At 41.0% G+C, this 23,453-nt stretch overlaps 1 protein-coding gene across 1 annotated transcript in view; it reads left to right on the forward strand.

The window, feature by feature from the left end:
* Positions 1 to 691: 691 nt before the first annotated feature.
* MAGT1 (magnesium transporter 1) overlaps positions 692 to 23,453 on the forward strand; it is a 63,041-nt gene continuing 40,279 nt past the window's right edge. Inside the window, exons 1-3 of the mRNA XM_025372076.1 lie at positions 692 to 975; positions 16,311 to 16,480; positions 21,024 to 21,141. Of these exons, the coding sequence (XP_025227861.1) occupies positions 778 to 975; positions 16,311 to 16,480; positions 21,024 to 21,141 (486 nt within the window). The 5' untranslated portion in view covers positions 692 to 777. The remainder of the gene's footprint in view (positions 976 to 16,310; positions 16,481 to 21,023; positions 21,142 to 23,453) is intronic.

Genomic DNA, 23,453 nt, shown 5'->3' on the forward strand with positions numbered 1-23,453 from the left:
AATACAAAAAAAAACTAGCCGGGCGAGGTGGCGGGCGCCTGTAGTCCCAGCTACTCGGGAGGCTAGTTTTTTTTTGTATTTCTTAATAGAGACGGGGTTTCACCGTGTTAGCCAGGATGGTCTCGATCTCCTGACCTCGTGATCCGCCCGTCTCGGCCTCCCAAAGTGCTGGGATTACAGGCTTGAGCCACCGCGCCCGGCCAATAAAAACTTTTAAAAATAATCTTGGATGTCCTCTTTTTTCAGCGCCCCTGGCACAGTTTCTAGGACACAATAGGTATTCAACAAGCTCTTGTTCATATTTACATTTTTAAATTTCCCTCAGTGATATTAGGTATATTTTTGCTTTCCTACTTTTATTTTTTCACTTTGAAGTACTTTGGAGGCAGGATGACGGACTAGATAGCTCTTATCCCTCGCTTGGCTAGGTCCCATTTTTCTAAAATATTACATGAAGGAAGCGAATTCCAAGGACTTCTAAATGAGCCTTTAGGTGAACTATTCCGTTGTAGCAACTTCAAGCCATTTTGGACTCAGTAACGCCGCAATATTTCACAACTGCGCATGCGTGCTTGGAAAGCGGCAGCGCGCTAGATGTATACGTATCGAGGAAGGGGCGGGTCATTATCTTTAGCGGACCAATGAAAAACCTCCAGATTATCCTTTTTCTATTGGCCTGCCGGGGCCAGTTAGAAATCAACCGTCTGTTAGCTGGCGTGTAGCGCCAGGGCACTGTGACGTATGTGAGGGGTCGCCCGGCAGGGCTGAGCTGGACCAATGAGGAAAGGCAAGGGGTCGATTTGCCTGTTCTCACGCCCCACCCTCAGACCTAGCCGGAGCAAAGTTTCGCTTATAGAAGGGAGAGGAGCGAACATGGCAGCGCGTTGGTGTGTTTGGTGTGTCTCTGTGACCATGGCGGTGGCGCTACTCATCGTTTACGATGTTCCCTCGGCCTCTGCCCAAAGAAAGAAGGAGGTGAGGACGCGGTTTCCAGCGACATGGACTTTTCCCAATGACTGGGGCTTGAGAGGGTCTGTTCGCCTCATCCCAACCCCCTTTCCCTGCCGCTTCTATGCCTGATGGCTTCAATTCCGCGGTTTTCGGAGTTGTGGAATTCGTGAGAGAAGGAACTGTAACTCTTCGTCTTCTGGGGATGTAGAGTTTGAGAGTGGGGTAGGGTAGGTGACAGCCCGACTTCTATAGGCTTGTGAATCTGCATAGCTATGAGTTTTGACACTTTTGAGTGTGGGCCCCGTCAGGTGTTGGGGGTGGGGAGTTCGACTTAGATCCCGGGAGTAGAATATCTGAGACTCTCTACTGTTGGCAGAGGTAACTCCCTGAATGATGTATAAGAGTTCTCTATTTTGTAGCATTTTCATTTCAGGAGTGTGAGAGTTAGACCGAAGAGTGAAATTATGCCAGGTTTATTATTTTGTCCAAATAATTGTTTCAAGACAATTTACCAGATTGAAAGCTCCTAACCATTTTCAATCATTCCACAAATGTAAGCATGCTAGGCAATGTTCTAGGCGCTTGGTATACATAAATGAGCAAAACTAAGATCTTGTGGAATTTATAGGCTTTGGGAAGTGGAGGAGATACAGTATTCTCACCATTAAGCAATTCAAGTAGAGGAATTTTAACAGTGTGTTTTCAAACGTTCGTGATTTGGAGTCATATACTCTTAGAACTTTAAGACTACTAGCAATTATTTATACCCTCTAATTTTATAGATGAGAAAAATAGAGTCTTAAATTTAGAAAATGAACAAGGACTCAAACCCTACTTCAGTCATTCTAACGCTATTTCCTGTACATTCTGTGCTTCCTCTGTTACAGAAGAACTGTACACATACTTTAAAAATACCAGTTAAGCACTTCAGATACTTGTTCTACTTGAACTGAATTAAGAAAGAAAGCTATCTTCTCTATGTTTCTAAGTATTCGAACTATTACATAAGAAGAAAAACTAAGCTAGGAAATTAAACTTAATGAGTTGCTTATTAGATTGGCAAAGAGTACAATAAAAATATACAATTGTCAAAAATATCATGAAGTGAGCAGGCTCAGACACTGAAACTAGAAATTGATGTCCTTCTTTGGGAGGATCCTAAGCTATTATGTGGAAAACAAGATGCAGAGCAATACATAATTTTATGTCTTACAAATTTTTTATGCTGAAAACAACAGCATCCCCTATATATAAATATATGTGTATGTATAGAGAAATCTCTGTAAGGATACATGACAGTACCTTAACAGTGGCTATCTCTGGGCATTTGGGACTGTCTATGAGCGGAACGTTTTCACTTTTTACTTTACATGCTGGTATTGCTGGTATTACCTGATTTTCCACAATGACCACATTTTTTTTTTCTTTTTCTTTTCTTTCTTTCTTTTTTTTTTTTTTTTGAGACAGGGTCTTGCTCTGTTACCCAGGCCGAAGTTCAGTGGCGGGATCATGGCTCACTGCAGCCTCGACTTCCTGGGCTCTAGTGATCCTCTCACCTCCACCTCCCGAATATCTGGGACTACCAGCATGTGCCACAATATCCCCGGCTACTTTTTTATCTTTTCGTAGAGACGGAGTCTCTCTGTGTTGCCAGGCTAGTCTCGAACTCCTGGGCTCAAGTGTTGCTTCCGCCTTGGTCTCCCAAAGTGTTGGGATTACAGGTGTGAGCCACTGTGCCTAGTGCATTTGTTCTTTTTAATTAAAAAGTGAAGGCTTGGCCCGGCGCGGTGGCTCATGCTGTAATCCCAGCACTTTGGGAGGCCGAGACGGGCAGATCACGAGGTCAGGAGATCGAGACCATCCTGGCTAACACGGTGAAACCCCCTCTCTACTAAAAATACAAAAAAAAAAAAAAACCACACACTAGCGGGGCCTAGTGGCGGGCGCCTGTAGTCCCAGCTACTGGGGAGGCTGAGGCAGGAGAATGGCGTGAACCCGGGAGGCGAAGCTTGCAGTGAGCCAAGACCGCGCCACCGCACTCCAGCGTGGGCGACTGAGCAAGACTCCGTCTCAAAAAAAAAAAAAAAAAAGTGAAGGCTTTTTAAAACTTAACATTTCTACCAGTGAAATTAAATTTATTCATTGACTCACTGAACTGGAAGCAGAATGGCCTAGCTGAAAATAGGTTGTTTTGTTTTTTTTTTTTAAGGAATCAGCACTGAATTGTATACTTTAAAATGGTCAATATGGTGAATTTTATGTTATGTGAATTTGATGTTAAGGCAATAGATGACATACCTTCCTTGATCCTTCTGTATTCTCTTGGAAGTACATTCACCCTTTTCATGCATGTACAGGACTTACGCGAGAATATCTTCCTTTTCTCTTACCCCACCCTTTCATTCACCGGAAGATTCCTGCTCTTCAAGTCTTAGCTCAAACAGTATCTTCTTTCTTCCTCGGCTAAAGTTTTCTTGGTGCCTCCAGGTGAACTGAGATGAATTCAGCACATCATATAGTTATTGTAGGTATGTATGTATGTATTTTGAGACAGGGCCTCTTACACAGGCTGCATGCTGTGCAGTGGCACTATCATGACTCATTGCAGCCTCTACTTCCTGGGGCCAAGTGATCCTCCCACCTTGGCCTCCCAAAGTGCTAAGATTACAGGAGTGAACCTCCGTGCCTGACCTGTATTGTCCTTGTTTATATGCCAGTCTTTGCCCTAACGCTGTAAGCATCTTGAATGCTGAAACTTCTTAATTTTTCTTTACCTCACATCCAGCATTGTCAAAATGTCCTCAACAAACATGGAATTAACTGTGTACTTATATAAAATCAGGAATCTGTTCTTTCTTTTTATAAATAAATAAATATATATATATATATATGTGTGTGTATATATATATATATATATATATTTTTTTTTTCAGACAGGGTCTCACTCTGTTGCCAAGGCTGGAGTGTAGTGGAATGATCATAGCTCAGTACAGCCTTATGACCTCACTGGGCTCAGGTGATCCTCCCACCTAAGCCTTCCCAGCTGGGACTACAGGCATGTGCCACCATGCCTAGTTATTTTTTGTATTTTTTGTAGAGATGGGGTTTTGCCGTGTTGTCCAGGCTGGTCTTGAACTCCTGGGCTCAAGTGATCCACCCACCTTGGCCTCCCAAAGCGCTGGGATTACAGGCATGAGCCACTGTGTTCAGCCAGGAATCCGTTCTCTCAGTTGTAGGTTTTCTTAGATTTCACAACATAAAATTGGATTTTCTCATCAGTAAGCATGTAATTTATATAGGCTGCTAAAGATGATTTAGTTTTTCCTCCTTCCCTCTCTGAGAATGGTTTAGGCTGTTTTTAAAAAGATTACTATGGTACTCCTTAGACACAGTTTCAAAATACAGGTGTTCTGTTGCAGAACATTTTTTTTGTCCATTTTTGAAAACACTATTTTAAAAAAATTCCAGGTCTATCTACTATAGTAAACTTGACTTTAAATAATAGGATATTGTCTGATCTTAAAATCTATTTTTTTGCCAGGTGCAGTGGCTCATGCCTGTAATCCCAGTACTTTGGGAGGCCGAGGCGGGTGGATCACTTGAGGTCAGGAGTTCAAGACCAGGCCGGCCAACTTGGGGAAACTCCCTCTCTACTAAAAATACAAAAAAAAAAATAGCCGGCCATGGTGGCACATGCCTGTGGTCCCCGCTACTCAGGAGGCTGAGGCATGAGAATTGCTTGAATGAGAGAGTGAGACTCTGTCTCAAAAAAAAAAAAAAAAAAGTGTGTGTGTGTGCGTGTGTGTATATGTTATTTTTAAAAGATACCTCCCCTAAATGAATATGATTAAAAATCACTCAAGTTCCTCATAGTTGTCTGTTGTTAAATGGAATGCTACCCTGCTTATTATTCATACCTTTAACAATGCTTTCATTGGAACATGGCCTTATTCTCCTTTTCACATTTTAAAAAATGTTTTGTAGAGACGGGATCTCACTATGTTGACCAGGCTGGTTTCAAACTCCTGGCCTCCAGCAGCCCTCCTGCTTTGGCCTCCTAAAGTGACAGAATTACAGACGTGAGCCGCTGAGCCCAGCCATTTATTCTCTGATATTTGTCGAATGCATTCTACATGCCAGGCACCGTAGTTTATACTCATTATCTATAATCCACACATTAACATTGCAGAGTAAGCAACCCCCTTTGGAAGATGATGGGACTTGAAAGATGAGGGGACTGGCCAGGCATGGTGGCTCATGCCTATAATCCCAGAACTTTGGGAAGCTGAGGTGGCAGGATCCCTTGAGGCCAAGAGTTTGAGACCAGCCTGAACAATATAGCCAGGCTCGTCTCTGTCCACCCCATGTAGGTAGGTAGGTAGGTAGGTAGATAGATAGATAGGTAGATAGATAGATAAGGGAGCTGACAGTAAGTAAGAGGGAGGGTGGGGGCTTGCTCAGAGAAGCACAGCTCTAAGAAATTGAGCTGAGATCCCACACTGGTCTGTCTAGTTCCAAAGCCTATGTTTTCTGCCAGGCAACAAAGGCTTGTTTTTGCAGCGACTGGTTTTATTTTATGGTGAATCCTTTCCCCTTTTTGTGGAAGGGAAGTTGTTTGTCCTCACATCTGGTGTTATCTTAGGCAGCATGATAAAAATGAAAAAGCATGGTCTTTGATAAAATTACTCATATTTCTTCTGGGAATCTATAATAATAAACAAATAATATGAAACGTGGAAAGTGATGAACACGTAATGCATACTGAAGCATAATAAAACTGGTCATCATAATGCTAGGATGGCAGATGAATCTCCCTCCCCAATTTTCCAAAAAAGTCTGTAGTTTTAAAAAGGATATGCTTTAATCCACCCCCAATGATGTTTAACAAGTTACTCTGAGTCTCATTTTCCTCATCAGAAGAATGGAGAAAATGCTGATTTCTTTGGCTATTGTGAAAATTAAATGAGATGAGGGCTGTAAGGTACCTAATGCAGTACCTGGCATATAGAAGACGTTAGGTAATGTTAGAAAGACGTTAAGTAAATGTTAGAAAATAAAGTGAGATTCCTCTGGGTGGTAAATGTTTTCCAGTTGATCTTTTTGGGATATTTAACAAGGCAGGCTATCATTGGAAAAACTTTGCTGTGAGAACTGACACTTGAAGGTATCACATGTGCAAAAAACCCCGCAGTTCTCTAGAAAATATCTGTTTACAGAGAAATAGGCTTAGTAGCAATTGCGGAACAAATAAATGGAGACACCACCAAAAAATAAAAAACTAAGGAAAGGGGACAACCATAGATTTTAACCCTATCCAGGAAGTAGGTGAACTGATAATGGAGCAGATGGCATTTAAGGATTAAAAATGCTCGCTTCTCTGTTCACTGTCTTCTTCAGTAATTATCTGCCAGTTATATTTCCAGATCTGTTCCAGATCTCTTAATTTAAGGAGGGAGTTGGAAATGTATACCTTAACTAAGAATTTGTTTCGTTCTACTTCATACTAATACCTGAGGACTGGTAGATGATTAAGAAAGCTGAAAATATGAAGAATTTTTATGAATAAACCCTGATGGTTAGAACAAAGACACGAATAAGTTTTGGGAGTACTATTCAGCCATAAAAAAGAATGAGATCCTATCATTTGTAACAACATGGATGGAACTGGAGGTCATTATACTAAGTGAAATAAGCTGAGCACGGAAAGACAAACATTGCATGTTGTCACTTATTTGTGGGAGCTAAAAATGAAAACACTTGAACTCATGGAGATAGAGTGTAGAATGATAGCTACCAGAAGCTGGGGGTGGTGGGGGGAGGGGGGATTCTTTATGAGTACAAAAAAAAAACAAACCGGAATGAATAAGACCTACTGTTTGATAGCACAATGGAGTGACTATAGTCAATGATAATTTAATTGTAGATTTAAAAAATTAAGAGTATAATTGGATTGTTTGTAACACAAAGGATAAATGCTTGAGGAGATGGATATCTCGTTTTACATGATGTGATGAGTACATATTGCATGCCTGTATCAAAACATCTCATGTACCTCATAAAAATATATATATATATCTCATTCATAGAGATATACATGTGACAAAGTTGTGGTCAGTATTAGATGAATTCAAATATGCTTATACATATATATATATTAGAGGTCATTGTGAATAAGGATTATAATTCTATTATATATATATATATATTAGAGACAGGGTATTGCTCTGTTGTCCCCCCTAGAGTTCAGTGACATGTGATCGGAGCTCACTGCAGCCTCGAACTCCTGGGCTCAAGTGATCCTCCTGTCTCAGCCTCCTGAGTATCTGGGACTACAGACACATGCCACCACACCCGACCAATTTTATAATATTTTGTACTAACTAGGTCTCGCTATGTTGACCAGGCTGGTCTTGAACTCCACGGCTCAAGCGGTCCTCACTCCCTAGCCTCCCAAAGTGCTGGGATTACAGGCTTGAGCCACCTTGCCTGGCCATAAGTTTTTTATGTAGACCTGCTTGAAAAAGTTTATTCAAGAATTTTTGTGTAAGAAAACTCCACATATTTATAACTAATTCAAAGTACATATATTTCTTTTGTTGGCATGATTATATATCTATATGGTTGAATAGAGATAGGAGGATGTGGGCCAGGCGCGGTGGCTCAAACCTGTAATCCCAGCACTTTGGGAGGCGGAGGTGGGTGGATCACGAGGTCAGGAGATCGAGACCATCCTGGCTAACATGGTGAAACCCCATCTCTACTAAAAATACAAAAAACTAGCCGGGTGTGGGGGCAGGCGCCTGTAGTCCCAGCTACTCGGGAGGCTGAGGCAGGAGAATGGCGTGAACCTGGGAGGCGGAGCTTGCAGTGAGCCGAGATCACGCCACTGCACTCCAGCCTGGGCGACACAGCGAGACTCCGTCTCAAAAAAAAAAAAAAAAAGAGAGATAGGAGGATGTAAAACTATGTAAATACCTGTTACTGCTTCACACTTGTTTTTCTCAGCCCCATACGGATTATGTAGTCACTGAATAAAATAGCCAAATCATATTTGTATTTGCTGGTAACTGTCAAGTTTAATTCGAAAATATGGCAAAATTAATGATTGCTTCTAAATATAGATTGTATATTTTAAAATGTGAACCGATATTGTCTGTGCTGTGATAATCATTAAAACAGTATCAAATAATAGCAATTCATTTTGTTGGAAAAACTGAAAAAATTTGATCTATGCAGTCTTAATTTAAATCAAATATTCCCGATCTTCCTCCTGGTTCACTCTCTCCCACAGCCTTTACCAACTACTTGTTTCATTGTTCCACAGTCTTGTTAATTATTTGTTATAACCAGTCTTTCTTTCTTTTTTTTTTTTTTTTTTTTTTTTGAGAAAGAGTCTCACTTTGTCGCCCAGGCTGGAGTACAGTGGTGCCATCTTTGCTCACTGCAACCTCCCCCTCCTGGGTTCAAGCGATTCTAGTGCCTCAGCCTCCCAGTAGCTGGGACTATAAACGTGTGCCACCCTAACTTTTATATTTTTAGTAGAGACAAGGTTTTGCCATGTTAGCCAGGCTGGTCTCAAACTCCTGACGTCAAGTGATCAACCCACTTCAGTGCTGGGATTACAGGCGTGAGCCACTGCACCTGACCTGTTATAACCAATCTTTCAAGAGTGTATATATTTTTCTGTGGGTTTAGAGTGTGTTCGGTTTTCCATGTGTGGCATATTCATTTTGTGGCCCTTACCAGAATTTTTTCGTATCTGCTACAAAACTAATTTTTTTTTTTTTTTTTTTTTTTTTTTTTTGAGACTGAGTGTAACTCTGTCACCCAGACTGGAGTGCAGTAGTGCAATCTCGGCTCACTGCAACCTCCACCTCCCGGATTCAAGCACTTCTCCTGCCTCAGCCTCCCGAGTAGCTGGAATTATAGGCACCCACCATCACGCCCAGCTTATTTTTTGTGTTTTTAGTAGAGACGGGGTTTCACCATATTGACCAGGCTGGTCTTGAACTCCTGACTTCGTGATCCGCCCGCCTTGGGCTCCGAAAGTGCTGAGATTACAGGAGTGAGCCACCGCGCCCAGCCTACAAAACTATTTTTTATACAGCCTTTTTCCATCATTCATAGAGATATACTTGTGACATAAAGTTGTGGTCAGTATTAGATGAATTCAGATATGCTTAAAGGCAAATCAGGCTGGGCATGGTGGCTCACACCTGTAATCCCAGCGCTTTGGGAGGCCGAGGCGAGTGGATCATTTGAGGCCAGGAGTTCAAGACCAGCCTGGCCAACATGGTCAAACCCCGTCCCTACTAAAAATACAAAAATTAGCCGGGAGTGGTAGTGCGTTCCTGTAATCCCAGCTACTTTGGAGGCTGAGGCACAAGAATCACTTGAACCTGGGAGTCAGAGGTTGCAGTGAGCCCAGATCATGCCGCCACACTTCACCCTGGGCGTGACAGAGTGAGACTCTGTCTCAGAAAAAAAAAAAAACAAACAGGCAAATCATGCATTTTTAGAATCCATGTTACTTTCTAAAGTGAAAAAAAGTTTTATTTCTATGTAAGTGTTTAATGTGTGCAATTATCATTTCTTTCTTACATGTTAATGTAAGCAAGTGAGTCAATTCCTAGTTAAATTTCATTAATTAGAAATTCAGTACACACTGAGTGCCTACTATATGGTAAAGAGTTGTGGGTCTCTGTTCTATTGTAGCTAATAGTCTAGAAAAGGAATCAAATGTCAAAGTGTCTTAAAATGGTAAGTGTTAGAATATAGGTAATGGGAAATATAACTGGTCAAATGCTTCTGAATGATGAACCACTCCATGATTTCCCAGCTTTTTCTAGATACATCTCTATAAAGATGAGCAAAATCATAAATTAGCATTAACTCTACATTGAGATTCTTGTTTTCTTTGTTAGCTCTTCTTGCCTTCTTACTACTCAAGGCAAGGATTAAACATTGAGGGTGGGGCTGGGCACAGTGATTCACACCTGTAATCCCAGCACTTTGAGAGGCCAAGGCGGACAGATCACGAAGTCAAGAGTTCGAGACCAGCCTGGCCAACTTGATGAAACCCTGTCTCTACTAAGAACTCAAAAATCAGCCAGGCGTGGCAGCGTGTGCCTGTAATCCCAGCTACTCGGAAGGCTGAGGCAGGTGAATTGCGTGAACCCAGGAGGGCTAGGTTGCAGTGAGGTGAGACGGCGCCACTGCACTCCACTCTGGGCAACAGAGCAAGACTGTCTCGAGAAAAAAAAAAAAGAAAAAAGAAAAAGAAAACATTGAGGGTGAAGATGAGAGGAATGATAAATATGATGGCATTTTATTTCAAACTTAAATCCTGTCAACTAACCATGCTTCTCTTCCATGGCCTCATGATGATTAGCTAAAAAGGAACAAACAAACTAGGTCTTTTTTGTGTGTAGACATAAATTTTCATTTCTATAGGACAAATGCCAAATAATGTGGTTGATGGGTTGTATGGTAAATGTATCTTTAGTTGCCTGATTTTTTTTTTTTTTTTTTTTTTTGAGATGGAGTTTCACTCTTGTTGCCCAGGCTGGAGTACAGTGGTGTGATCTTAGGTCACTGCAACCTCCGCTTTCCCAGGTTCAAGAGATTCTCCTGCCTCAGCCTCCTGAGTAGCTGGTATTACAGGCACCCGCCACCATACCCAGCTAATTTTTTGTATTTTTAGTAGAGACGGGATTTTATCATGTTGGCCAGGCTGGTCTCGAACTCCTGACCTCAGATGATCCACCCGCTTCGGCCTCCTAAAGTGCTGGGATTACAAGCATGAGCCACTGCACCTGGCCTTTTTTTTTTTATTTTTTTGAGACAGAGTCTCACTCTGTCACCCAGGCTGGAGTGCAGTGGCGCAATCTCAGCTCACTGCAACCTCTACCTCCTGGGTTCTCTGCCTCAGCCTCCCAAGTACCTGAGATTACAGGTGCGCACCGCCATTCCTGGCTAATTTTTTTTTTTTTTTTTGCGACGGGGTGTTGCTCTTGTTGCCCGGATTGGAATGCAATGACATGATCTCGGCTCACTGCAACTTCCGTCTCCCGGATTCAAGTGATTGTCATGCCTCAGCCTCCTGAGTACCTGGGATTACAGGCGTGTGCCACCATGCCCAGCTAATTTTTTTTTTTTTTTTTTTGATACGGAGTCTCGCTCTATTGCCCAGGCTGGAGTGCAGTGGCATGATCTCGGCTCACTGCAAGCTCCGCCTCCCGGGTTCACACCATTCTCCTGCCTCAGCCTCCCAAGTAGCTGGGACTACAGGCGCCCACCACACCACGCCAAGCTAATTTTTTTTATTTTTAGTAGAGACGGGGTTTCACTGTGTTAGCCAGGATGGTCTCGATCTCCTGACCTCGTGATCCTCCTGCCTCAGCCTCCGAAAGTGCTGGGATTACAGGTGTGAGCCACCGCACCCGACCTGTATTTTTTTTTTAGTAGAGATGTGGTTTCAACGTGCTAGCCAGGCTGGTCTTGAACTCCTGACCTCAAGCGATCCACCTGCCTCGGCCTCCCAAAGTGCTGGGATTACAGGTGTGAGCCACTGCACCCAGCCAGTTGCTTGATTTTTTAAGACTACCAAACTGTTTTCCAAAGTGGCTGTACCACAGTACATTCCCACCAGTGATGTATGAGAGATCCAGTTTCTCCACATCCTCACCAGCATTTGATATTGTCAGTATATTTTGTTTTATTTTATTTTGAGACAGAGTCTTACTCTGTTGCCCAGGCTGGAGCGCAGTGGTGCAACCTTGGCTCACTGCAACCTCTGCCTCCCAGGTTCAAGCGATTCTCCTGCCTCAGCCTCCCGAGTAGCTGGGATTACAGGCGCCTGCCACTGTGCCCGGCTAATTTTTATATATATATATATATTTTTTTTCTTGGGCTTGGTGATGACTTTTGTTTTTTATTTTTTTTTAATTTTTTATTATTATTATTATACTTTAAGTTCTAGGGTACATGTGCATAACGTGCAGGTTTGTTACATATGTATACTTGTGCCATGTTGCTGTGCTGTACCCATCAACTCGTCAGCACCCATTAACTCGTCATTTACATCAGGTATAACTCCCAATGCAATCCCTCCCCCCTCCCCTCTCCCCATGATAGGCCCCGGTGTGTGATGTTCCCCTTCCCGAGTCCAAGTGATCTCATTGTTCAGTTCCCACCTATGAGTGAGAACATGCGGTGTTTGGTTTTCTGTTCTTGTGATAGTTTGCTAAGAATGATGGTTTCCAGCTGCATCCATGTCCCTACAAAGGACGCAAACTCATCCTTTTTTATGGCTGCATAGTATTCCATGGTGTATATGTGCCACATTTTCTTAATCCAGTCTGTCACTGATGGACATTTGGGTTGATTCCAAGTCTTTGCTATTGTGAATAGTGCCGCAATAAACATACGTGTGCATGTGTCTTTATAGCAGCATGATTTATAATCCTTTGGGTATATACCCAGTAATGGGATGGCTGGGTCATATGGTACATCTAGTTCTAGATCCTTGAGGAATCGCCATACTGTTTTCCATAATGGTTGAACTAGTTTACAATCCCACCAACAGTGTAAAAGTGTTCCTATTTCTCCACATCCTCTCCAGCACCTGTTGTTTCCTGACTTTTTAATGATCGCCATTCTAACTGGTGTGAGATGGTATCTCATTGTGGTTTTGATTTGCATTTCTCTGATGGCCAGTGATGATGAGCATTTTTTCATGTGTCTGTTGGCTGTATGAATGTCTTCTTTTGAGAAATGTCTGTTCATATCCTTTGCCCACTTTTTGATGGGGTTGTTTGTTTTTTTCTTGTAAATTTGTTTGAGTTCTTTGTAGGTTCTGGATATTAGCCCTTTGTCAGATGAGTAGATTGCAAAAATGTTCTCCCATTCTGTAGGTTGCCTGTTCACTCTGATGGTAGTTTCTTTTGCTGTGCAGAAGCTCTTTAGTTTAATGAGATCCCATTTGTCAATTTTGACTTTTGCTGCCGTTGCTTTTGGTGTTTTAGACATGAAGTCTTTGCCCATGCCTATGTCCTGAATGGTACTACCTAGGTTTTCTTCTAGGGTTTTTATGGTATTAGGTCTAACATTTAGGTCTCTAATCCATCTTGAATTAATTTTGGTATAAGGAGTAAGGAAAGGATCCAGTTTCAGCTTTCTACTTATGGCTAGCCAATTTTCCCAGCACCATTTATTAAATAGGGAATCCTTTCCCCATTTCTTGTTTCTCTCAGGTGTGTCAAAGATCAGATGGCCGTAGATGTGTGGTATTATTTCTGAGGACTCTGTTCTGTTCCATTGGTCTATATCTCTGTTTTGGTACCAGTACCATGCTGTTTTGGTTCCTGTAGCCTTGTAGTATAGTTTGAAGTCAGGTGCGTGATGCCTCCAGCTTTGTTCTTTTGACTTAGGATTGTCTTGGCAATGCGGGCTCTTTTTTGGTTCCATATGAACTTTAAAGCAGTTTTTTCCAATTCTGTGAAGAAACTCATTGGTAGCCTGATGGGGATGGCATTGAATCTATAAATTACCTTGGGCAGTATGGCCATTTTCACGATATTGATTCTTCCTATCCATGAGCATGGTATGTTCTTCCATTTGTTTGTGTCCTCTTTTATTTCACTGAGCAGTGGTTTGTAGTTCTCCTTGAAGAGGTCCTTTACATCCCTTGTCAGTTGGATTCCTAGGTATTTTATTCTCTTTGAAGCAATTGTGAATGGAAGTTCATTCCTGATTTGGCTCTCTGATTGTCTGTTACTGGTGTATAAGAATGCTTGTGATTTTTGCACATTAATTTTGTATCCTGAGACTTTGCTGAAGTTGCTTATCAGCTTAAGCAGATTTTGGGCTGAGACAATGGGGTTTTCTAAATATACAATCATGTCATCTGCAAACAGGGACAATTTGACTTCTTCTTTTCCTAACTGAATACCCTTGATTTCTTTCTCTTGCCTGATTGTCCTAGCCAGAACTTCCAACACTATGTTGAATAGGAGTGGTGAGAGAGGGCATCCTTGTCTTGTGCCAGTTTTCAAAGGGAATTTTTCCAGTTTTTGCCCATTCAGTATGATATTGGCTGTGGGTTTGTCATAAATAGCTCTTATTATTTTGAGGTACGTTCCATCAGTACCGAATTTATTGAGAGTTTTTAGCATGAAGGGCTGTTGAATTTTGTCAAAAGCCTTTTCTGCATCTATTGAGATAATCATGTGGTTCTTGTCTTTGGTTCTGTTTATATGCTGGATTATGTTTATTGATATGCGAACGTTGAACCAGCCTTGCATCTCCCGGATGAAGCCCACTTGGTCATGGTGGATAAGCTTTTTGATGTGCTGCTGAATCCGGTTTGCCAGTATTTTATTGAGGATTTTTGCATCGATGTTCATCAGGGATATTGGTCTAAAATTCTCTTTTTTTGTTGTGTCTCTGCAATTTTTATATTTTTATTAGAGACGGGATTTCACCATGTTGGCCAGGCTGTTCTCGAACTCCTGACCTCAAGTGATCCACCTACCTCAGGCTCCCAAAGTGCTGAGATTATAGGTGTGAACCACCGCGCCCAGCCCAGAGAGTAAAATTTTTGAATTTTTTTTTTTTTTTTTTTTTTGAGACAGAGTCTCGCTGTGTCACCCAAGCTGGAGTGCAGTGGTGTAATCTTGGCTCACTGCAACCTCTGCCTCCCAGTCTCAAGCGATTCTCATGCCTCAGTCTCCTGAGCAGCTGGGATTTTGGCATTTTAGGCATGTGCTACCATGCTCAGCTAATTTTTGTATTTTTAGTAGAGACTGGGTTTCGCCATGTTGGCCAGGCTGGTCTCGAACTCCTAGCCTCAAGTGATCCACCCAAATCTCAGCCTCCCAAAGTGCTGGGATTACAGGCATGAGCCACCACACCCGGCTGAATTTTGATGAGGTCCAGTATATAATTTTTTCTCTTTTTTTGGATCCTGCTTTTGTTGTCAGGCCTAAGAACCCTTTGCGTACCCCTAGCTTCTGAATATTTTCTCCTATTTATTTTTGTAAAAGTTTTATAGTTTTACAGTTAAATATATGATCTATTTTGTGTTAGTTTCTTTTTTTTTTTTTTTTCTTTTTTTGAGATGAAGTTTCGCTCTTGTTGCCCAGGCTGGAGTGCAATGGCAGGATCTCGGCTCACTGCAATCTCTGCCTCCCAGGTTTGAGCGATTCTCCTGCCTCAGCCTCCCAAGTAGCTGGGATTACAGGCATGTGCCACCACGCCTGGATAATTTTGTATTTTTAGTAGAGATGGAGTTTCTCCATGTTAGTCAGGCTGGTCTCGAATTCCCAACCTCAGGTTATCCACCCGCCTCAGCCTCCCAAAGTGCTGGGATTACAGGCGTGAGTCACTGTGCCCAGCCGAGTTAGTTTTTATATAAGGTGTGAAGTTCATATTTTTGGCTATGGATGACCAATTGCTTCTGCACCATTTGTTGAAAAGGCTGTTCTTCCTCCACTGAGTTGTTTTTGCACCTTTGTGCAAAATCATTTGGCTACACTTGTATGGTTTTATTTCTGGGTTGTTTATTTGTTCTGTTGTTCTGTGATCCTATCCCTTCATCTGTATCACACTGTCCTGATTATTGTGGCTACATAGTAAACCTTAAAATTGAATAATGATTCCTCCCACTTTACTCTTCGTTTTCAAGATTTTCACTGTATTTTTTTTTTGAGAGAAGTAAAATTGTATATAAAACTGGCCATTGGTTTAACTCAACATTCTTTGGAATTTTGGGCAAATGAAAGGTTTTGTTATTTTTGTCTTATGTTATTAGTAAATAATAAATAATTCTGGCTGGGTGCAGTGGCTCATGACTATAATGCCAACACTTGGGAGGCCGAGGTGGGAGGATCATGTGAGCCCAGGAGTTCAACACTAGCCTGAGCAACATAGTGACACCCCCATCTCTACAAAAAATACAAAAATCAGCTGAGCATGGTGGAACATGTGTGTATTCCAAGCACTTGGAAGGCTGAGTTGGGACGATCCCTTGAGGCCAGGAGGTCAAGGCTGCAGTGAGCCCTGATTGTACCACTGCACTCCAGCCTGGATGACAGAGTGAGACAGTGTCATTCATTCGTTCATTCATTCATTCATTCATTCATAATTCATTACTTCAAAAGTATAATGTCTGACTAAATATTATGAAATAATGTATTTTAAGAATAATTATCCAGCCCAACTACCAAATTTTGATTTTAGGTCTCACATTTTCTGTATACCTCAGCTTGTTAGTATTGGTTTTAAGTAAGTTGCCTAATTAAAAGAACTTAAATGCCAAGTTGAGTATATTAATAGCATGCTCACTTTGTCTTTTTTAGATGGTGTTATCTGAAAAGGTTAGTCAGCTGATGGAATGGACTAACAAAAGACCTGTAATAAGAATGAATGGAGACAAGTTCCGTCGCCTTGTGAAAGCCCCACCGAGAAATTACTCCGTTATTGTCATGTTCACTGCTCTCCAACTTCATAGACAGTGTGTCGTTTGCAAGTATGAACTTCAACTACACTTTAAAATTAAATAACTCATATAACGTTAACCATTTCTCAATCCCAGAAGAGCCAAATCAGTGCAGTAGGTAGTTAAATAATGTGTATACCTTACTCAGGATGCCTATGGTAGCAATACTACTGCTCTTTTATAGTCAATTCTTGATTATCCACATTAGTGGGGGAAGCATGGATAAATAATTGTGGTAGCCATCATAAAAGTAACTTAAAGATCAGTCATCTTATAAATTAGTATCAACTTGGCTGGGTATGGGGGCTCACGCCTGTAATCCCAACACTTTGGGAGGTCGAGGCAGGTGGATCTTCTGAGGTCAGGAGTTCAAGACCAGCCCAGCCAACATGGTGAAACCCCGTCTCTACTAAAAAAAAAAAAATACAAAAATTAGCTAGGCATTGTGGTGCCTGCCTGCAGTCCCAGATATTTGGGAGGCCGAGGCAGGATAATCGCTTGAACCCGGGAGGCAGAGGTTGCAGTGAGCCAAGGTCGCGCCACTGCACTCCAGCCTGGGCGACAGAGCGAGACTCTGTCTCAAAAAAAAAAAATTAGTATCAACTTATGTAACTGTATGCCAGTAACTTTGATGTAGTATTTTATTATTATTTATAAGTGCTTTCAACTTCATACTCTTGTATTGTCAAAATCCCAAAAGGTAGGTAAAGCAAATATCCTACCATTTTTGGAAGAAACAGGCTCCAGAATTTTAACTGGTCTACCCAGTGCCAATACTTGAGATGCTTACTAATGTAATAATGGTGGCTTCATCCAAGTTTGGAATTCAAGAAAACTGGTAATTTTCTTTTCTTTTCTTTTCTTTTTTTTTTTTTGGAAACAAAGTCTTGCTCTGTCACCCAGGCTGGAGTGCAGTGGCATGATCTTGACTCACTTCAATCTCCACCTCCCGGGTTCAAGCAATTCTCCTGCCTCAGCCTCCCGAGTAGCTGAGACTGCAAGTGCACATCACCACGTCAAGCTAATTTTTGTATTTTTAGTAGAGACAGGGTTTCACCACTTTGGCCAGGATGGACTCGATCTTTTGACCTCATGATCCACCCACTTTGGGCTCCCAAAGTGCTGGGATTACAGGCGTGAGCCACCACACCCGGTTGGTAATTTTTTTTTTTTTTTTTTAAAGATGCAGCTGGGTGTGGTAGCTCAGTCTGTAATCTCAGCACTTTGGGAGGCTGAGGCAGGAGGATCACCTGGGCCCAGGCATTGGAGACCAGACTGGGCAACATAGTGAAAATTTGTATCTATAAAAATAAACAAAATTAGCTGGGTGTGGTGATGTGCCTGTAGTCCCAGCTACTCTGGAGGCTGAGGTGGGAGGATCACTTGACCCTGGGAGGTCAAAAGTGCAGAAAGCTGTAATCATCCCACTGCACTCCAGCCTGGGTGACAGACCAAGACCCTGTCTCAAAAACAAGCAAACAAAAAAACAAAGATGCACGGGATCTCATGTGAAATCTGAAAAGGTTGAACTCCTAGAAGCAGAGTAGAATTGTGGTTTTCAGAGGCTTGGGAGAGGACGGTGGGGAAGGTGTACCAAGTTTTAGTTAGATGAGAGGAGTAAGTTCTGGTGATCTATTGCGCAGCATGGTGACCATAGTTAATGTATTGTAGATTTTGAAATTGCTAAAAACATTTTAAATATTCTCATCACCAAAAAATAATAAATAGGTAAGGTGATGGGTATATTAGTTATTTTTTTAATCCCAAAGATCCATGATTTAGGGATGTTTCTAATTTCCCAATTGTTTTATAGTGATTGTAAACCTTGGAGATGGAGACTAGTCTTGCTTAAGTTTTCATCAAACAGTGGTTTCTTGATTTTATTTTATTGTTTCTTGATGATCTTAGGAGCAAAGATTGCTATTTCTTTTTAAATAAAAGCGCCATGAACAATTCAAAATGGTGGATACTAAAAAATAAAATACCTTTTGCTTTTTAGTGTCTTTTTACTCATATTTTTAGATCAGTGTATCTGATTTGGTAATTAACTTTAAATAAAATGACAAAGCTACTGTATGAATAATTGGTTTAGTAAAAACTCGGAGGTTCTCCAGATTCTGACAGTCTGAGGGTCATGCAAAGGAATAGACAGCTTGTTTCAGAATGGTGTGTTCTGCCACCCCAAGCCTTGATAACTTTTCTTTAACGATTTTCTCCCGGGAGCTAGGGTATAGTCAAGGTATTTGGTTCCATAGTGCCTATTTTGTGGAGTATATGCTGAATATAAATTAAAAATAAATAAAAGAAGAAAAAGGAATCATAAGTAATAACTGAATAAACTTGAAATATAGAATTATTTCTAGTTCCATCAGTTCACTCAGTAGGAATCAAGAGTATACAAAAATAGCAGGGAACAAACACAAACTCCTTCATAATTCTCTTAAATACAAATTAATGGAATTCTTACTAACCTAAGCTTTTACTGGCATCTTACTTTCTATAAGACCAAATTTAATATTAACTCAAAATTTTCGACACTCATTCAACAAATAAAAATTAAGCAACAGCAACATGAATAATACTGTATTTGTGGTGCTATTGGGATGAGAATTGTAAAATAGATACCCTACCCTTATCATCCGGTTAAGGAAATGAGTTACACATATGAAAATTTAGATGGCAATATAAGGCAATTTGTGATTAAGTACCAGATCAACTGTACATATAATAAATACTGTAAAATTTCAGGAAAGAAAGTTAATAGGAGTGATTTGGATTGGCCTAATGGAGGAAATAAGATTTGTGTTAGGGCTAGACAAATGGATAAGATGTTGATACGGGCAGGATATTCTGGTTAGAAGCATGATGTACACAAGGGTACAGGGATAGGAGTAAATAAAATATTGGGATTAAAGGTTACTGTTTGATATTGATTAGTAGTAAGACTAGATAAAAACTAGATGTATTGTTTGAAGCTATGTGATAAAGAACCTTCAATAACTAGTAAAGGAGGTTAAAGAATGTATTCTGAAGGTAATAAGAAAACAACAGTGATTTCTGAGAAGTGTTTCAGGAAAGTAGTAATTTAGGAATATGGATGTATGTTGCAGTGTAAGGATTGGAGGAGGGCTGGGCATGGTGACTCACACCTGTAATCCCAGCACTTTGGGAGGCTGAGGCAAGCGGATCCCCTGAGGTCAGGAGTTCGAGACCAGCCTGGCCAACATGGTGAAACCCTGTCTCTACTTAAAAATCCAAAAATTAGCTGGGCGTGGTGGTGGATGCTGTAATCCCAGCTACTTAGGAGGCTGAGGCAGGAGAATTGCTTGAGACTGGGAGGCAGAGGTTGCAGTTAGCCAAGATGGCGCCACTGCACTCCAGCCTGGGCCACAGAGTGAGACTCCGTCTCAAAAAAAAAAGGAAGGATTGGAGAAGGAGAAACCAGAGTCAATATTTTTAAATATCCTACTATTAGATAACAAAGATCTGACCTTAGATGATAGCAATAAAAATAGACAAGAGGGTATGGAGTGAAAATTTTATCACAAATAAGAATTGACAGATCATGAGAACTAAAAGCATATAGGAGATATGGAAAAATGCAAAGATGACTTGAGGTTTCAATCATTTCTTTTTTTTTTTTTTTAATTTCGTTTGAGATGGGGTCTCGCTCTGCCACCCAGGCTGGAGTGCAGTGGTGTGATCTCGGCTCACTGCAGTCTCCACCTCCCAGGTTCAAGCGACGCTCCTGCCTCAGCCTCCCGAATAGGTGAGACTACAGGTGCCCACCGCCATACTCTGTTAATTTTTTTTATTTTTGGTAGAGATGGGGTTTCACCACATTGGCCAGGCTGGTCTCGAACTTCTGACCTTGTGATCCGCCCGCCTCGGCCTCCTAACATGGTGGGATTACAGGCATGAGCCACCACGCCTGGCCTAATTTTTGTATTTTTAATAGAGACAGGGTTTTGCCATGTTGACCAGGCTTGTCTTGAACTCCTGAACTCAGGTGATCCACCCACCTCAGCCTCCCAAAGTGCTGGGATTACAGGTGTGAGCTGGCCTCAATTAATTTCAATTCCTAGACTCTTCTTATCTTTCATCCTAACAATTTATCTGATTGTGTTATTTACTGAGTAGCTTTTGCACTTTAGATTTTTTAAAATGGATTAATGTTGTATTTCTGCTTTCTTTAGGGAATACACTTCTGTCTTGTCTTTGAACTGTTAGAAGTAATTTAGGGTATTGAAAGTTACTGTAGAGACAATTAGCTATATATTTCCAGTGATTGTTGAAAGAGTTTTGGGATAAGAGACAGGCACAAAGTATGAGGCGGAGTCAGGTAATTACTACTTCTCATGAAATCCCTAACTTTGGATAAGGCTTCTCTTATGCCAAAACAAGGTTTGTCTTAACCCTGTCAGCAGAGTCTGACCTACTTGTCAGTGTTTTTTATTGTTTCTCCCTTTGGAAAAACTGCTATTGCTTGCTTGGACCTGTTTTACTGGTGATAAATGAGATTGCTTTCAAAAATTGTTTTATATGTTGTCTTCACAAATCTCATTGCATCCAGGCAAGCTGATGAAGAATTTCAGATCCTGGCAAACTCCTGGCGATACTCCAGTGCATTCACCAACAGGATATTTTTTGCCATGGTGGATTTTGATGAAGGCTCTGATGTATTTCAAATGGTAAGATCTTTGGTTTATTCTGCTATGTAAAAATAGGTAAAATATAGTGAAAGTGGAATACATTTTTTTCGGTGGCTATAAGACATTAAATGGGATTGCTCTTATGTAAGATCTAGAGTAGCAAACTAAAAGCTAAACTTGAGCTAACCATAAAATGTAGTTATCAATGCTAACCTACTAGAATATGGAAATTGGGTAGTATTTAGATAACATATATTTTTATTGTAGTAAAATATATAAAACAAACTTTATCACTTTAACCATTTTAAGTATATAATGTATTAAGGAATTTTTTAAATCACAGCACGAGTCCCACCATTATGTAATATTGAAGTCTTTAGTATAGCTATCTATACTATAGATATCTTTATCCCCTTACCTCTTTTTTAAAATTTTTATTTTTATTTCAATAGTTTTGGGGCAACAGGTGGTTTTTGGTTACATGGATAAGTTCTTTAGTGGTGATTTCTGAGATTTTGGCACACCCATCCCCCAAGCAGTGTACAGTGTACCCAAATATGTAGTCTTTAATCCTTCATCCCTCTCTGACTCTTTCCCCACAAAGTTCCCAATGTCCATTATATCAATCTTATGCCTTTGCATCCTCATAGTTTAGTTCCTACTCATAAGTGAGAATATAACGATACTTGGTTTTCCATTCCTAAGTTACTTCACTTAGAATAATGACCTCCTGCTCCATCCAAGTTGCTGCAAAATACATTATTTCATTCCTTCTTATGACTGAGTAGTATTCCATGATTTATGTATACCACATTTTCTTTATCCACTCATTGGTTGATGGACACTTAGGTTGGTTCCATATCTTTGCAATTGTGAATTGTGCTGCTATAAATATGCGTGTGTATGTGTCTTTTTCATATAATGACTTTTTTTCCTTTGGGTAGATATCCAGTAGTGGGATTGCTGGGTGAAATAGTAGTTCTACTTTGAGTTCTTTAAGGAATTTCTATACTGTTTTCCATAGTGGTTGTACTAGTTTACATTCCCACCAACAGTGTTAAAAGTATTCCCTTTTCACTACATCCACGCCAACATCTATTGTTTTTTGACTTTAATTATGGCCATTCTTGCAGGTGTAAAGTAGTATTTCACTTTTGATTTGCATTTCCCTGATAAGATGTTGGCCATTTGTATATCTTCTTTTGAGAAATGTCTATTTTTGTCCTTTACCCACTTTTTGATGGGATTGTATGTTTTCCTCTTGCTGATTTGAGTCCTTTGTAGATTCTGGATATTAGTCCTTTGTCAGATGCACAGTTTGCAAATATTTTCTCCCACTCTGTGGGTTGTTGGTTTACTCTGCAGATTATTCCTTTTGCTGTGCAGAAGCTTTTTAGTTTAATTAGGTCCCATTTATTCATTTTTGTTTTTGCTGCATTTGCTTCTGGGGTCTTAGCCATGAATTCTTTGCCTAAGCGAATGTCTAGAAGAGTTTTTCAGCTGGGCGTGGTGGGTCACGCCTGTAATCCCAGCGCTTTGGGAGGCTGAGGTGGTCGGATCACTCGAGGTCAGGAGTTCGATACAAGCCTGGCCAACATGGTGAAACCCCGTCTCTACTAAAATACAAAAATTAGCCGGGTGTGGTGGCGGGTGCCCGTAATCCCAGCTACTCGGGATGCTGAGGCATGAGAATCGCTTGAACCCAGGAGGCGGAGGTTACAGTGAGCCGAGATAGCCAGCCTGGGCGATAGAGTGAGACTCAGTCTCAAAAAAAAGAGTTTTTACAATGTTATCTTCTAGAATTTTTGTGGTTTCAGGTCTTAGATTTAAGTTTCTGGTCCATCATGAGTTGATTTTTTTGTCCCCTTACCTCTAGTCTTAGTAGAAAAGTAGATCTTTTCTTGTTTGAAACTGAACCTGTTTCCTGGGCCCTGGATCACATACCCACCTGCTCTGTCAATCATGACCCCTCACAACTATTTTTTGTTTTTGAGACAGAGTCTTGCTCTGTTGCCCAGGCTGAAGTACAATGGCACAATCTCGGCTCACTGGCAGCCTCTGCCTTTTTGGGTTCAAGCAATTTTCCTGCCTCAGCCTCCCAAGTAGCTGGGATTACAGGTGCTTGCCACCACGCCTGGCTAGTTTTTTTATTTTTCTTTTTAGTTTTAGTTTTTTTGAGATGGAGTCTCACTCTGTTGCCCAGACTAGAGTGCAGTGGCTCGATCTCAGCTCACTGCAACCTCTGCCTCCTGGATTCAGGTGATTCTTCTGCCTCAGCCTCCTGAATAGCTGGAATTACAGGTGCCCGCCACCACGCCTTGCTAATTTTTTTTTTTTTTTTTTTTTTTCAG

Source organism: Theropithecus gelada, chromosome X, assembly GCF_003255815.1.
Source record: "Theropithecus gelada isolate Dixy chromosome X, Tgel_1.0, whole genome shotgun sequence".
In the NCBI taxonomy this organism is placed as follows: Eukaryota; Metazoa; Chordata; class Mammalia; order Primates; family Cercopithecidae; genus Theropithecus; species Theropithecus gelada.